This window comes from Amyelois transitella, chromosome 16 (assembly GCF_032362555.1).
Source record: "Amyelois transitella isolate CPQ chromosome 16, ilAmyTran1.1, whole genome shotgun sequence".
NCBI lineage: Eukaryota > Metazoa > Arthropoda > Insecta > Lepidoptera > Pyralidae > Amyelois > Amyelois transitella.
This window is the reverse complement of record NC_083519.1, coordinates 3,999,094-4,016,720: the sequence shown is the minus strand read 5'-3', so window position 1 is coordinate 4,016,720 and position 17,627 is coordinate 3,999,094. Positions and strand designations below refer to the sequence as shown.

Here is a 17,627-nt window from a genome sequence, read left to right as displayed (position 1 = left end):
GCCTTCTTGTACGGCTGCACGACATAATATAGCTCTGATCACACAGTTCTTGAATATTTTCTACAGGATCTTGATAGATGTGGTTGAAAAGAAAAAGATTGATGAATGTTGTTGAATTGTATCGAGCTTTAGAATACACATTTTCATTACTTTGTAAGAGACAATTTTGTTTATTTATAAACATTTTCACCTGAGTTAAATTTATATTATTTATAGAGCAAATTATGTTATATTTATTTGTTAACACGGTCATGGAGGTGGTTTTTATTAGGGTACCCATTCCTGGGATATTAAGTACTGGTGGATAGCGGGCTGCTCTCTGGGCCAAGTGTACGTAGTACATAATTTTTGGCTTGGTTCGACATATTTGTTTGCCTTTCCTTAAGGGGAGAAAATGTTGCTTAATCGTATTGAAAGATTAACCTACTTAATGCTTATTTCATAAAACTGGTTTCTCTAGTCACCATGATCAAGTTGAAATGTCGCTTATTATTTCTCGTATAATATCAGATAATACCATGCGAGTTGGTTCACATTCAGAGCAAGCGAAAATCGCTTCTATTCATATCGAATTAGCGAATGTTATCGCGTGGTTATGATGATGTTTCTTTATAGAGTGCAGAGTTGAGAGGAGCGCGTGTTTTTCACGGTCTCATTACTGTGCCATTCGTATTCGAGGCCAGGGCAGCTACCACTGTAGGACCCTACCCTCCGACAAGCCCTTGCGAACACGTCTCGCAAAACTGCTTATGAACTTCATAAACTATATTCTATATTCTCTTTGTATAATGCAAGGATGTTATTCACTTTATCTGTTTATGATGACGCTTGAAATTGTGATTTATCATTCGTGATTATTGTCCGTGGTGAAATATTTGCAATCAAACGCTTGATATTTTAAAAGATATAGGGATTAAAGAGTTATTATTTCAAATCTTTCGATTAGTGCAGGTGACAGTGATTGAAATCGAAACGTAGTAAACAATATTCATGGTAGTATGAATAATGTTTACACTAATATTATTACGTGCGCGTATAGTGATGTTGGCATGACACATTTTAAAACTATCATTTGTCATGTGATGTTTCAATATTTAAGACAAGTCATATTTTTATGCCTAACACAAAGTTTCGTGGGTCAGAATAGTAAAAAATGATGCAATCCTCAAAAATCCACTGTCAGCGTGAAACCAATGGAGAGCTCTTACATACGCACATTGTTTTTTTGTAATTTATTAATCTTTAAGTATTATTAAAATCACAAATGGTACAAATATTTTGTTTATTTATATGATTGTTGTTAATATATATATGAAATGTGAGATTTGCTACAATGTGGTTAGTCCCTACATTTGTGTAGTCTATGACAAAGGCAGAAAGTTTTCCAGACGCTTGTGGCCACAGATTGTCTGATTAAAGAAAAACTTTTTTCATTTCTTGTTTCACCAAGTAGTACACTTTGCAATAATGGACATGAGACGAAGGGTATTGAAACTATAAGTAACAGATTGCATCTTACAAACAATTTAATTTTGAATACTTTTTTTTCGATTAAATGACAGATCTAAAGTTAGTGCCGTGTGGTTCCCGGCACCATTAGAAAAAAGAATAGGACCACTTCATCTCTTTCCCATGGATGTCGTAAAAGGTGACTAAGGGATATGCTTATAAACTTGGGATTCTTCTTTTAGGCGACAGGCCTATCAGTCTTTTTAAGACTGTTGGTTCTGTCTACCCCGCAAGGGATATAGACGTGATTATATGTATGTATCTATAGTTAGTCCCACACTTGTGTTGATCATCTTCCTTCTGGTGTGAGGCCCGGTGGCATCTTTACCCCTCTAAAGAAGAACCCGGGGTCCTCTCATGATTTTGAAGATCATGATTTCGAAGTGGGCTCTGGACGTCTGAGTTTTTGCACTATTACAGTGGAGCTTAAGTCATTATTGCATTCGTCTTTAATTCTGCAGTGGTATTATGGGAAAAATAATATCAATGTGGATAAAAAATCTGAGACGAAATGTAATGAATTTATGCAACATAAAGTCAACAATATCATAAACAAACATAAACTCAACAATATTATAATAGCTAACAGAATAATATTAACATTGAATGAGTAGTTATGAATTAAGTAATTAGTATTTAGCGAAGGAAGTATGCAGAGATCGTGGCAAGTGTAAAGATGTAGTCTCTGCCTACCCCTCCGGGAAAGAGGCGTGATTTTATGTATGTATGAGTAGTTATACTTATACATACATACATAACTGTATACATATTTCTTACTTCTAAAGAAGACGTAAGAAATGATCATCCTGGTTTTACCGGATGGAAACTGCGTATGGTAACCATTAACCACCGTGCTGAGTTTAAATCGTTCAGTCTTGTCCATCGGGCCATTTACACAGAGTAATAGCTTCTAACTAAATGCCCCATACATTTCGTTTCACCGAGGATATCAGAATTGTTGGCTGACTAATATTATTAAAGTAAAAAGTAGGTTTGTTTGTCTAGTTGTAACTTCTTCGTGCGTTATTTACTGAACCACTTCTACTTGAAATTTCGCTGGAGCAAGACATAGGGTATGTTTCGTTCCGGTAATAATATGGTTCTCGTGACATTTGTAAAAACCCTGTATTCTTTTCGAGGTGGTGCCAAATCCGCGCGTGAAGGTGTCGCTTAATTAGCGCGGACTGACTTGTATTATTTTGTAGGTGGGGCTAAATTCGCATGGGCTATTATATGGCTATATAATTTGACCCATAAAAAATAAAATTTATGTAGCCATTATTTGTATAAATATATAGTTAGGATACATAAATTATTTTATTTTGTATACTTTTTCATATTTTATCGTATCGTTTTAATAAGGATAGCTTCGTCCAATATCAAGTTGATACATTCCAGACTTGTAAAAGAAAATAAAGAAAGTGTAAAGATATAAGATCTTATCGGGTCTAGTTTATGGCATTGAGGCGCACGAAATCGATGGTCATTACGTCGAAACTGTCACATAACATCTCATTTTTGTTTTTAGTCGTCAAGGTTCCTATTGTAGCCATAATATAGAAAAGAAAGAAAAAGAAAAAAAGAAGGATGTTAAGTATGTAATTTATTTTTTCCACAACCGGAGCTTACATCTCAATTCTGAAGTTCGACTGGTATATATTGGTCATTCATTTTTTAAGTTTCAAAATACAAAAACACAAAAAAATTACCCAGTTTTTTTTTCAACTCATCGTTGCCCAAAGTGCTTTGCCATCCATGGTATGTGATTTTAACATTACTTGTTTACTCAATGCCAGTGAAGTGATTGTACATGTCACGTTGGCAGCAAAGAGTTTCCAAGCCTTGTTGTGGTTGCAAATACTGGTAAGACAGAAAGTCGCCACGTTTATAATCGTATTACATTATTGTGTGACGTTTTTTGTACTATTTCAGTGGTAGAAAAATACGAAGTATTGTTCAATTTCCTAATTTATTAATACCTAAGTAGTACCGAACTGTAAAGACGCAACGAGATTATTATTATCAACTCGTTTACACCAACAGATTTATTTTTATCGGATTTTAAAAAGTTCTGTTCTTCCTTTTGAACTTCAATATCTAAAAGTTTATTTTGTTCTCTGAATGCGGGCGATGTGCATATTTTCTGTTGCATTCACCATGAGCTACCTGGCGCGATAAATAAAAATTGTAATTTTAAAATATAAGTACTTTATTTACAAGAAATATTGTCTATACCTCTAACACTAAATAACAATGCATTTGGACACTAGCAATCTGAGAGAAATTGGTGAGATATCTAGATCTAGTCGGATTGTGGATCTGTGCTTTAGTAATATTTATGTGATGAGGTTTTAATCCTTACAGGAATTTTGTTGTTATAGAATAGAATAGAATAGATTTATTTTCAAAATTGGATACAAGGTATCACTTATTGACGTCACATCAATATATTTTACTTCTCATTATTATGTTAGTTGTATAAATAACTAGGTATTTGAAAATAGAATTATTAAATGTGTTATCCGTATATAATATGTTCGAGAAACAAGACAATATAGATCGTCATGAGAATGAGTTTATTGATAGCTAAGATTATTAGCATTCGATCCCCAGCGTAGAAAGATAAGATAAATAGAAGGAGTAAAGTCCTTGCAGATAACATGTACATACATACATGAAGTTAAGTCTATATCCCTTGCGGGGTAGACAGAGCCAATTGTCTTGATAAGACTAAAATACCACGTTCAGCTGTATGTATTTATGATGGAATTGAGATTTAAATAGTGACAGATTGCTAGCTTATCACCTACAAGAGGAATCCGAAGTTTATAAGTTATCTCTTTGTCGTCTTTTACGACATCCATGGGAAAGATATTGATTGGCTCTATTCTAAAGTGCCGGTTGTTAGATAATATACATTTTATTTATAATAAGTAGGTACAATGGGAAGCATAGAAACTTGACCTCAAATATTTGTTCATTCCAGGGAAAGGTACTCAAATCTTTAAAAAATCATTCAGCCGTACACAAATCATTCTTGCTTATTTTGAATATACTTATTTGTTGTTAGTGTTTATGCATCATCAAATATCAAAGATTATGTTCGTGCACATAATTTAATTCTGTTGTGCTTTTGTCAAATCGATCTACTAGCAACAACAGTACCGTAAAGTGTTACGAAGTTTAAAAATAATAGACTAATTTTTACCAAATAGGTATGATTAAGCATTTGCCAAATTATCGATCGACAATCGCCTACACCGCGCAGTTACGAACCACATACTCGCGTGCTACGAAGCTACGACGGTGACGTAATGTGCTACGAACATTTTTACTCATACGAAATTATAGTTTAAGTTTGGTCACATAATTGCTTTAGTTGCTATATGTCAACACAAGGAAAATTGCTTTACTTGACTATCATAATATGCCAACTTATCTACATGCGAATTTTACGAAGCTACGACAATGACGTGATGTGCTACGAACATGTTTACTGATACGGAATGATTTTTTACTGATAAAAAATTATAGTTTATGTTTGATCAAATAATTGGTTAAGATGACTATATGGGAATTTATCTCTCGACTCAGTTGCGTACGAGAACACTCCATAGTTGTAAGGGCCTTAATTTGGGTGTTATAATTGTGAGGTAAATAAGCTAAGAATTATGGATGTGGATAAAGCAAAAAAAGTATGCAGAGATCGTGGCAAGTGGAAAGATATAGTCTCTGCCTACCCCTCCGGTAGTAAGGCGTAATTTTATATATGTCATAATACGATTTATCATTGAAGCTTGTTGTCAAATAAAATCATTTATTTGAAAAATTTACTACTGTCATTTAGATATTTACTTTGGCCTTTTTTATTTGATTGATAACTGAAACTTACTTTGTTTAGTCCAATTCTATAAAAAATACAATGCTACATAGCAATTCACAATAGATTAATTCTTAACAGTTTATTAAATAAATGGAATCTAAGTATATCTATTGTTGCAAACACTGTAGGTACATATAAATACCTAACAAATTAATGTTTTAGGCCTTGATTTTTTTGCCAGTGAGAAATTGCGAAGTTCAAGGTGTTGAATATTATGTTTTTGCTGTCAGGCTGTAAGGTTGATGAATGAATATTAAGTATTTGGTGAAAAAGATGGATGAATCTGTCTTCATAAGTTGTATAGCGGTTAAGTTTATTTGTGCATTTTTGGAAATTTCCTAAATAGTAGATAATCATTATCTATATTGTTTTAATTCTTATAAGTTTCTCTTGGTTTGTTCTACACATTCAGGAGTGACATAAGCTTACAGTATTTTTGTAATTTTTTTCTGTAGAATGCCGTGTGGTAGTTTAGAATAGGAACACTTCATATATTTCCTATGGATGGCGTAAAAGGCGACTAAGGGATAGACTTATAAACTTGGGATTACCTTTATAGGCGACAGGTACGAGTAGCACCTTATTTAAATCTCAATTCTATCATAAAGCCAAACATCTGAACGGAGCCTATTAGTCTTTTCGAGTCTTTTCTGTTAGCTCTATCAAGGGATATAGACGTGACTATATGTATGTATGTAAGCTTACTGGAAAATTGCCCAAGAGAAAAATCTTAGTGTAAAATTAAACAGTGGTACTGTACTTAATATTCTGCCGAAAACTGGCTGGCTTTTATACTTGATAAGATAAAATCACATGGTTTAAATAGACGAGGGGTTAAAAAATAAAGTATTTATGTCAATTACTTTATTTTATTATCATTTTTATCACGAGGTCAAGGCGGTTAGAAGGGATATCTTCGTCCAGTGTCAACACGGAACATGCCAGATCTGAAAAAAAGATGTGGTTTAAAAAAATATACTTGGTAAAAAATATGTTTTATTTTATTTGATAGAGTTAAAAGTATTAGGGAAGATATTCTGTAACACCATTTTTATTATTTCGAATTTTATCAACCTGAATTTTTACTTAATTTAATAGCACAATTCTATTCGTGAAATTGTAGGAAAAGTATGTAAAACAAATCTGTATCTTTCTTAAGTTTGAGCGGCATCTTATACATCACAATTTTAAAGAGACTCTATTTTTCTTGAAATATAGCTCAAAAATACTTACCCAGATTTTCTCAAATCATCATTTCCCATGGGGAACTCCCTCCCGCGGCAATTGTTCAGAGTAATTTGAAGGTTGCTTGAGCATTCATTGCCAATAAGATGGTTGTACGTGACAGTGGCAGCAAAGAGTTCCCAGGCTCTATTGTGGTCGCAGATACCGGTTAGACATCCCGGCTGGGAATTGCCGCCATTCGGGAAGAAGTCCACATTGGCGATAGCAGTTCCGATGCCAAGACCGACAAGGCCGCCGTCAGTATGGATAGCTTCTACGTAGATGCCGTCATTGGCGCCGAGTGCGTTTGAGTTGTAGTTCCATAGAGGTCCGGCGGGGTCTAGACCTGTGAAATATTAGATGCTTGAAATACTTGCAATCGCTTTTATGAAAAGCATAGACACGCATATTACTAGGGGTTATGATTTAATGAGTACCGTACATGAATTGTCATGTTGTGAAAAATGACAAAAATATTTTATCAATTTATTTTTGAAGCGGACGCGTAATCTTTTTACAAACCCCTTTAGTTTATCAGCATTCACCAAGTTGAGTAGCTCGCTATCCTCTAGCGGCTACGAGGTCCAGCAAACCTCGTGTCTATAGCTAAATCCACGACCTCACTTTACTTGTAAAATTATTCCAAATAAAGTTTGTCTTTATTCAATCAATTTTGTTATCATGTTTCGTTTCTCTTACCTGCGACGTTTTACCAAAACGCCACAGCGCAGCCTGACAAACAAGCTAAACACGAAGTCTGGTTATTGTATGCTTTAATTTTGTGCTTAATTTGTGTATTTTTTCCGTTCAAAAGGTACGTAAGTGTTTTTAACTTAGTGTTATAACTAAAACGCCACACGCGGAAGACAGTTAAATTTACTAACATCGAATTTTGGACTAATTATTTGTTCAACATTATATTTTGGATATCTACTCGTACATTTAATACTAACCAGTAACACGAGCAACTCTTCCTCCAAGCTCTCTACCAGCATTACCAACGACATGGGCTCCCAAACTGAAGCCGACCAAGTGCATAGAGTCCAAACCAGCTCCGGTGACAGAGCTCAGGAACCTGAGAAACTCTCCGAGACCCCTGCCCACGGCGGGAACCCCACGGACTGCAGTGGCATAGTCGTATAAGGCAAGCCGTCTCCAGTCCATGACAATAACGTTGACGTCGCTCTTTCCAAGGTACGCTGAAAAGAAGACTTGCCTTTTTAAAAAACGTATTCAGAAAAAAGCAATGCTAAAGATAAATATACATACATACATACATAAAATCACGCCTCTTTCCCGGAGGGGTAGGCAGAGACTACCTCTTTCCACTTGCCACGATCTCTGCATACTTCTTTCGCTTCGTCCACATTCATAACTCTCTTCATACAAGCTCGGCGGTTTCGGGTACTTTTGACCTGACCCTTTACCAGGACGTCCTTAATTTGATCAAGATACGTTCGTCTAGGTCTTCCCACTCCGACCTTTCCCTCCACACTCTCCTTGTATATCTGCTTAGTCAACCTGCTTTCATTCATCCTCTCCACATGACCGAACCATCTTAACATACCCTTTTCTATTCCTGTAACTACATCTTCTTTCACATCACAACATTCCCTTATCACGCTGTTCCTTATCCTGTCACTCAATTTCACACCCATCATACTCCTTAACGCTCTCATTTCCACTGCATTTATTCTGCTTTCATGCTTCTTTTGCCATACCCAACTTTCACTCCCATACATTAATGTCGGGACCAACACGCCCCTGTGCACAGCCAGTCGAGCCTTTTTGGATAGTTTCTGACTGCTCATAAAGGCATGCAAAGCTCCATTCACCATGTTCCCCGCGTTCACTCTCCTTTCAATATCACTATCATACTTGCCATCTGATGTAAACTTTGATCCTAGATATACAAACTCTTTCACTTGCTCCACTTTTTCTCCTCCAATCAAAATATTACATGCTGTCATTTCTTTCTCCATTTCAAAAACCAGTGTTTTAGTTTTACTTACGTTCACTTTCATTCCTTTCTCTTTTAAAGCTTCATGCATACAGTTTACCATCTCCTGTAACTCCTCCGCTGATGACGCCAGTATAACCTGATCGTCGGCATAGAGCAGACATTTGACGAGTAACTCATTCATCCTTAATCCACTTTTAGACTCTTTCAAATCTGTCAAACAGCTATCCATAAATAGGTTGAACAGCCACGGTGACGCAACACATCCTTGCCTAACGCCTTTCTCAATCTTAAACCACTCAGTGTGCGCTCCGTTTATCCTGACACAAGCACTCGAATCCTTATATAAGGATTTCAGTGCTCGTATTAAGAGACTGCTCACCCCATGCATAGAAAGTGCTGACCACAATTCATTCCTCTCAACTCTGTCATAGGCCTTTTCCAGATCTACGAATGTGCAATAGACTTTTTGACTCTTGGCCAAAAACTTTTCGGCTATGCACCGCAAGGAAAAGACCTGATCAGTACATCCCATTCCCTTTCGAAATCCCGCTTGAGCATCCCATATTTTGTCATCAGTTTCATTCCTGACTCTATTAATCAATACCTTAGCATACAATTTGCCGACGACGCTAAGCAGGCTTATACCACGATAATTTTTGCAGTCCAGCTGTGACCCTTTTCCTTTGTAAAGTGGCACGATAACAGCCTTACACCAATCTTTTGGTACTCGGCCGCTTCTCCAACACAAATTGAAAAGGCAGTACAACTGACTAGCTACTACGCCTTTTCCTGCTTTAAGCATCTCGACCGACACTCTATCACACCCAGCAGCCTTTCCCGCTTTCATACTCTTAAGTGCTTCCACAATTTCGAACATTTCAATTTCGCCTTCCATCTCATTCTCTTTTTCTTCGCTATAGCAGAAATCTTTCTTATTTCCTTCCTTTTTTTCAAATAAACTTTCAAAATAGTCCTTCCATATCTTTAGTACACATTCTTCTCCTTTCACAACGCTACCATCCTGGCATCTGATCCTAGTCAGCTCTCTGGTTATAGTATTTCCTCGGGCTGACCTTACGGATTTCCAGAATACTTTCAGATTTGACTGAAAGACTTCTGATAGCCTTTTATCAAAATCCTCTTTATACTCTTCTTTCTTTCTAATCACAGCTTTCTTAACCAAATCTTTCATTTTCTTATATTCCTTACGTGCTTCATTCACATCTTCATCTATAACCTCTTGCATTCTTAAGTTAGCTTTTGCTGCTAACAAATCCAGCCATGCTTTCTTCTTTAATCGCACAAGTTCTTGCACATCTTTACTCATCCACGCATTTTTGTGATTTTTTCCTTTCCTTCTTCTACTTACACCACACACTTCAACAGCTACTTTCACAATTCTTTTTTTAAATTCCTTCCATCCATCTTCAATATCGCTCATTTCCTCTAAATCTTCAAATTCATCCTTCAGTCTATTAATATACTTCTTACCTACATCCATATCTTGCAAATTTTCTACTTTTACTCTTTCCAAAGCGCTGGTTTGCTCCCTTACCCTGTGCCGCCAGCGATTGAAGATACCCCTTATCCGGGATATCACCAGTAAATGGTCCGAGTCAATGCCAGCACCGCGATATGCACGGGTATCCAGCACTTTGTTCTTCAATCTTTCATCTACAATCACAAAGTCTATCATACTTTTTAAAATACCTTCCACTCTTGTGTAGGTGTGGATCTCTTTATGTTGAAACATTGAGTTCGACACAAAAAGATCCCATTCTAGACAAATTTCTAATACACTTCTTCCATTATCATTCACCTTTTCGTCACCAAACGCACCAAGCACCTTTTCATATCCATCACGCTTTACACCCACCCATCCATTAAAATCACCTAACATAATAATCTTCTCATTTGGCTTGGTAACTTTCAATACTTCTCTTACACTATTCCAGAACTCCTCGTTTTCGCTTTTTGCTGATGTTGTACCCCTCGAACCCACATCCCAAGGTGCATAAACACCTAGAACGAAGATCCGAGTGATTCCAACTTTCAGCCTAATCCATAGAAGACGAGGGCTGACACACTCATACTCATTCACGCACTCAGCCATTCGTGCAGAAAGAATTAGACCGACCCCTTGACAGCCTCGGCTGGTACTGGAAATTCCAGACCAATACGCCGTGTAAGGGCCGTGCTGCGTCGCGTCGCATCCTTTCCGCTTCGTTTCATTCACGCACAACACATCCAAACGTCTTTCATCCATCATCTGGCATACTTCCTCAATCTTATCCTTCATTCCTCCTCTTACATTCATCGTCGCAAAGCGGCTTTCAGCAGACCGCATACCGCTCCCGCCGGGAACGAGACGTGATGGGGTGCGGACACCATCGCCGCCATCTAGGTGCTCTTTCAAAAAATTTGCATCCATGCGATTCCCACGAGACGCTAGGGAAAAATTTTGTCCGCCCCAGCAGAGCCCCGCATGCCAGGGTAAGGCTAGCCATTACCTGGGGGTCGCCCAACCCCATGGCGGAAGTGGCACGCTCGAGACTAGGCTCGCCCCTAGCCATGCATCCATCGGCGCGGCAGACCTTAGATTGGCAGCGATTATTAAAGATAAATATAATTAACGAAAATGTGGTAACAATCAAAAAGTTTTAAGAAACAAAAAAAAAATCATGGATTAAAATAAAAATTGCAGCGAATAGTATTGACAGTTTCAATGCCATGAAGTCAAGTCAACGGAAACACAAATTTTAATGTCTCTACTGCTGGGTTTAGTACTAGTTTTGACTATGAATAGACAAGAGAGAGAGAGAGTAGAACCTCGCATGGACAAAATATACGCAAAATACTTAATGCTTAAAGTGAAAGATACTTCTTTCGCCTGGTGTTAGTTCTATGCGATTATCATCATCTCTCTTTTGTTTGATGATATTAGACTAGTCAGGATTTACATGAAGCGACTACCGTTTGACTTAAGCAACATTCGCAGCAGTAAAACTAAAGTATTCATTTCATCAAGCATTGATATTACTGTACCGAGTACGATATTTTTAAAATACCTAAGTTGAATACACACCTGCTCTGATAACTGGATTTATATCTGTATTTTGGTTACTGAGCCAGCCATGGACAATGACGACTGTGGGCAGTCGAGCGTTGAAGTTAGAGGAGCTGATTGAGGCAGCGTTGTTGATCAGAAGACTTTGAGCCGTGTTGGGGTTAGACCTGTTAGAATGACCACAAATTTAACAATTGTTTTCACAATACGATTTTAGTTTCAGAGATAGAAGATTCGTCTTTTATTGGTCTAAATAATCATTTTTAATCATTCACTGTCAAAGCGAAACAAAACCAAAATCAAAACTCAATTATTTATTTTAAATAAAAAGTAAGATAACTCCTACTTAGGCAGGAACTTTAGGCCTTGTCAGTTCCCTGCATACTTTTTCATCATCATTCTCTTTATTCTTTTCATGTAATTCATTTATTTTATTTTTGTTGTTTTTATTCATATTATGGTTATAATAATATCTTACCTAGTGAAGAGCAAATATTGATTGTTAGCAGGATTCCTCTCAATTTCTTCAATAACTTCCATATTTGGCTCTGCTTCTAAGTCTATGGTGTGAATTTCACCATCTTCCCCAGTATACTCGAAGAATCTGTTATATTCTGCGTCATCCTTGGGGACAGGAGACGAGTTAACAAAGAGTACTGAAAGATAAGTAAATTTTTGTAAAAATGATCATACGAGTTAATAATATTTTTGCGAGTATTAAACAGAATAAGTGAACGCTAAGGCAGTAAATCAAAAATTTTAAACGCAATCATGAATACGTTGAAGAAATATAATTTAATATATTTTTAATAAAACATAAAAAAATTAAATCGAAATGCATAAAAGCAAGTAATTCGCTATAAAATTTTCATTTCAAATTTAAAAATATTAATGAATATAAAAAAGAAAAAAGTTAAGTCATGTTAATATTAGTTACTGAACGCACCTGTTGCAACGACAAATAACAACGCCACCAATTTCATCATTATGTTTGGTTTCATTACTACTATCTTACCATGTTCAAGCATTTTATATTTAGCCCTTAAAATTATCGCACGATCACTGTATCATTATCTAAAGTCGAGTGTGTCCAATATCGTGTCAATCAAATCAAAACATATTACAATGCACTTTTGCATAGCAGCTTATAATTATATCAAAAAAATACGTAAACAGTAATAATAATTTCGCTGTTGTGTGGGGATATACATACATACATAAATCACGCCTCTTTCCCGGTGCGGTAGGCAGAGACCACATCTTTCCACTTGCCACGATCCCTGCATACTGCTTTCGCTTCATCCACATTTATAACTCTCTACATGCAAACTGGTCGGTTTCGGGTACTCTTCACTCGACTTTATACTAGAACGTCTCCGATTTGATGAAGGAACGTTCGTTTAGACCTTAAAACTCCAACAGTTCCATTCACACTTCCTTTGTATATTTGCTTAGTCAATATGCTTTCATTCATCCTCTCGACATGACCAAACCATCTAAGTATTCCCTTTTCTATTCTATATCTACTAAATCTTCTTTATAAAATATTTTTTTTTATTAGTTTATTTGCATAACGATTCAAAATGAGTGCATCTGAAAATTCCCAAAAATCTGCACATTATGTAACTAAATATACCGTACAGCCATGATCTGACAGATTGAATTCCCTGCAAAGCTTGCGGAGTTCAGGCTGAAGTCGCTTCGTGAAAAATCCTGACTTGCTCACTGCAAGATCTCAGCCACTGGTGGATTCCTTGTTTACGACGTACACAGGACTAATGGAAAACCAGGATGATAAATTTGAAGCCAATACCTGAGTCCAAATGCCGATGATATCATATATTGAGAAATACCATTTCTGTGATATACCTACATATGTATATCACAGAAATGGTATTTATTGACTGATAATCTGTTCTTAAAAACGGGGTAGGCAGAGCCAACAGTGAACAAAGACTGAAAAATTACGTTCAGCTGATGGAATTGAGATTCAGAAAATAATTGTTTTTATGACTCACATGACAATTTATCCAGTGCATATTCTTATTTAAAAAAAAAAATATTTTTCTATTGAGAACTATAGTTTATTTCACTCTTGTTTTGTGTAATGGTAAAGCAAGTTATGTAGAACAGAATATAGCGAAAGAAGGAGAAGAGAAAACTCACCGACACTACGAATTGGACCCCGAACCCTAAACCGAACCCCGGGTGCTCTAGAGCCGCCATTTTCGAGGCTCAATATAAATGCGAATGTCTGTTACGCTGTCACGGCTAAACCACTCCACCAATTTTGTTGAAATTTTGTATGAACTATAATGAGCTATAATATTCTTCTACCTGAAAATTAAAAAAATAAATTAAATAAATTTCTAAATTAAAAGCTAAATTTCTTTTCTTTAATATTTAGGCTGTTCGTTGATATATAAATCACTTTTCGCAATTATTTACTTAATTAGATTATTAGTGGTCAGACGTAACAACTTATGTGGATATTCCCACGAGTGAGAAGTCTCAGGTAAAAGCTAGTGATTAAAATGCCGACGTGAGGAACATAAAATATAATCGTATTGATCCCTAAGTAGACAGATAAAAGGATTAATCACGTACGTGAACTATATAAAACCAACACCGCACTTATTTATAGATATTGAAAACAATATGTAGGTACGAAATTTGATCGATGAGTTGAACTTTGCTAATTAAATATTTGTAATTAAAAACACGCGAATAAGTAATGACATAATAAATACGTGTCTTAAAAACTAAATTGACGGCTTAAAAACGTAGGCGCAGTAGAAAATCCACAAATTAAGGCAACGAACTGAGATGCGAGGAAATATTACCGACCTATGCTTCATTTCTGTGGTAACCTTAATTAATCGTACTTTATAATTATGAGTTCAGTTTTATATTGAGGGTAACCAAACCAACCCTAACCGACAGCTTTATAATCTTTATTTTTACAGAAATCAATAGGATATTACTCCAAAATAAAGTTCTAGATCATTTCTTATTCGTATAGAAGTTTGGGTGATTTAAATAAAATATTGGCAAAAGTTCAACCATCCGTCGCTCGGATTTGATTTTGAAAAGAAATTTGTCTTCTAAATTCCAACATATTGAAGCAATGAAAATGGTCATTTCGTTTTATTTCTGCCATGATACGACTTAAAATTAGAAAACTATTTTTATGTTTTTTTTTTTATGTGCGGCGCCGTCTGTATGATAATTAAAATTTTGCTAGAATTTTGGAAATTTAAGAACGTCGATGATCAAATCGATATCGAAATCCAGTTAGTTTACTAACTAACTTTTATAAAATAAGAACCAGTTCCAATCGATATCCTTTTTTTTAAAGTTGATTAAATAATTAAAACCTTTTCCTAAGTGTAACACATTTCTGAAAGCCGCATCAAAATCTGTTCAGCGAAACACGAGATAATCGCGTACATAAAAGACAAACGAGAAAGGAGAACCACCTTTTATTTTGGAGGCGGTTAAAATTACATCAATGAAATTTACCAGCATTTTCTTATCTAGACGGATTTTATGACCAAGTAAATGACTAATTAGAAACACATGTTAGACATGGTTTACGATTATAAATAGTTTGTTACTGCATTTTACGGCCATTTAAATCAAATCCTAATTAGTTTTGATAAATTTTAAGTAAAATGTTTTGTTTTCCTAGCAGCATATACTAGAATTATCTAGCAACTAACGTACTAAATTGTATATTTCAGACCGTAGATTTTTTAATCTGATAATTCTATACAGTCTTTTTTTAAGGTGTAAACTGAAATTCGTTTTAGCATGTCGATATCATTTCTTTTAAATTTAATCTGAAAAGCGAAAAACCGAAATGGCGGACTTTTGTCCAAGTGGTTCATGAGCCTTACATCGAATAAAATCAAGCGTCCCAGCTACATATTTGAGGGCCCTGGAGACATCTCATCAGGGACCCAATAGAGCGAGCCCTGGTCTTAGGATGCCGCCTACGCACCACACTGGCAGTGTCTTATCCACCAACGACCAACAAATACAGTTCTCTTGTTTTGGCACCGATGAGTATACCTAAATTGTCATTTTAAAACTAATTAATGAAATGTTTTTTTTCTATTTTTGGACTAGTTTTATTTATTTTCTTTTCACGTCTTTATATAACAAAAGGACTGCTTACATACTAAAAATGGCCGTATTATAAGAGTTAATATAACATTAATCTAAACAAATATCTTATATATATTTAACTTTTAATATAGTTCTAAAAAAAAAAAAAAAAAAAACTAGTTGGAATCGGAAATAAAATAAAATGTAACAAACATCTACAGAAACAAAAACGATGCTTAACTAACCGCAGTATTCCAGAGCAAATTCGCGTTGTGTACCTATTGGACTATTCCCGGTGGCTGGAAACATTATTCGTTTTTAGGGTTTCAATCAAGAAAAATCGAATTCCTTTATCCATTACCCTTATGTGCTATAAGAAAATTTGTGAACAAACAGTTAAAGGTAACAGAGTTAAAAATAAAAATGTTTCTTTGATGGTTTACATTCTGCCACAGCTAAGTATACAATGACTGCTCTGACAAATGATTTTTTTTTATATATACAGAAGGTACAGGATGTAACGGAAAGTTGATATCAATCCGCACAAGACCGAAGCAGTCCTCAAAGCCGAACAAGTTGAGGGAGCGAAATCGAGAAAAATGTTGTCAACCTTATAGTATTGATCAGCTGATCGACATATTTGTATGGAGAATCAATTTTTTTTATAAATTTCACCTCATGTTCTTTGGGGAAAGTTGTTCCATTTCATGGGCCGATTCATACGTAGCGGATTGATACCCTTTTCCGTTACACCTTGTATAATAAGTAAATCAGTATTCAATGTGTACCTAAGTGTAAAAAGGAAATGTTTTATAACAACTCGTGGTCTCTAAACAATACTGAACTGAATAATGCAATGAAACACAATATTAACAATGACGTATTATAATTTATGTTGAAATATTATTAAACGATATTTAATGAGAATAGGAGCTATTTAATACAACCATACAACCTTGAAGTAAAGTAAACTGCACTTAGGATTATTTAAAATACAATTTGTACTATTGTCCAATCGATATCTTGCCATTTTGAATACATACATACATAAAATCACGCCTCTTTCCTGGAGGGGTAGGTAGAGACCTATATCTTTCCACTTGCCACTATGTCTGCACACTTTTTTCGCTTCATCCACATTCATAACTCCCTTCGTGCAAGCTCGTTGGTTTCAGTTAATTAATAAATTACGGCATTAAAAAATAGCAGTATTTTCTGATATTAGAAATATATTTCCTCAATGCTTTGGCATTAGTTACCTTTTCGTAATTAAAAACAATTTACACGCTTTACACATTTCAAATTTAATTTATTTGTTCTATGTTTCTAATACAGCATACTGCATACACGTGATAACAACAAAGGTTTCATTGAATTATTTGTTTACCTACTTATTGAACGATGAATTTAAATAATTACGTTCCGTTAAACCATATCTTATAAATATACGGATTTGTTGTGACTGATATTAATTTTTAAGTGATTAAGAATGTTTGAAATTATTGTAGAGCTTTAGCTATTATATGGAAAGAGAGAGATCGTGAAAGTAAGATCCTTTGTTTATCTTTATTAATTTAGTTTAACTATATAATGTGGGTTCATTTATAAAAGGAAAGAATTAATATTTATATCGCAAAATATGCAAATGTGGATGAAGCAAAGGAAGTATGCAGAGATCGTGGCAAGTGGAAAGAGATAGTCTCTGCCTACCCCTCCGGGAAAGAGGCGTGATTTTATGTATGTATGCATTTAAAACTAAACTTAATATAAATTATTGTTTCACTGATTTCCAATGTTATTGTTATTATAATTCTTCTTTATATATATAAACGTCACATGTCTTTATCGCTTTAGTTAGTTTTCCATGGACG

The 17,627-nt window shown here is 35.3% G+C and overlaps 1 protein-coding gene across 1 annotated transcript; it reads right to left on the bottom strand.

Moving 5' to 3' along the window:
• Nucleotides 1-6,241: 6,241 nt before the first annotated feature.
• LOC106129740 (pancreatic lipase-related protein 2) lies at nucleotides 6,242-12,750 on the bottom strand. The gene is made up of 6 exons (XM_013328397.2): nucleotides 12,593-12,750; nucleotides 12,125-12,302; nucleotides 11,665-11,813; nucleotides 7,570-7,815; nucleotides 6,626-6,962; nucleotides 6,242-6,339 (listed from the first exon to the last, which is right to left on the bottom strand). Exons 1-6 carry the CDS (start codon nucleotides 12,672-12,674, stop codon nucleotides 6,294-6,296), a joined length of 1,038 nt encoding a protein of 345 aa, XP_013183851.2. The 5' UTR covers nucleotides 12,675-12,750; the 3' UTR covers nucleotides 6,242-6,293.
• Between the last annotated feature and the right edge of the window lie 4,877 nt (nucleotides 12,751-17,627).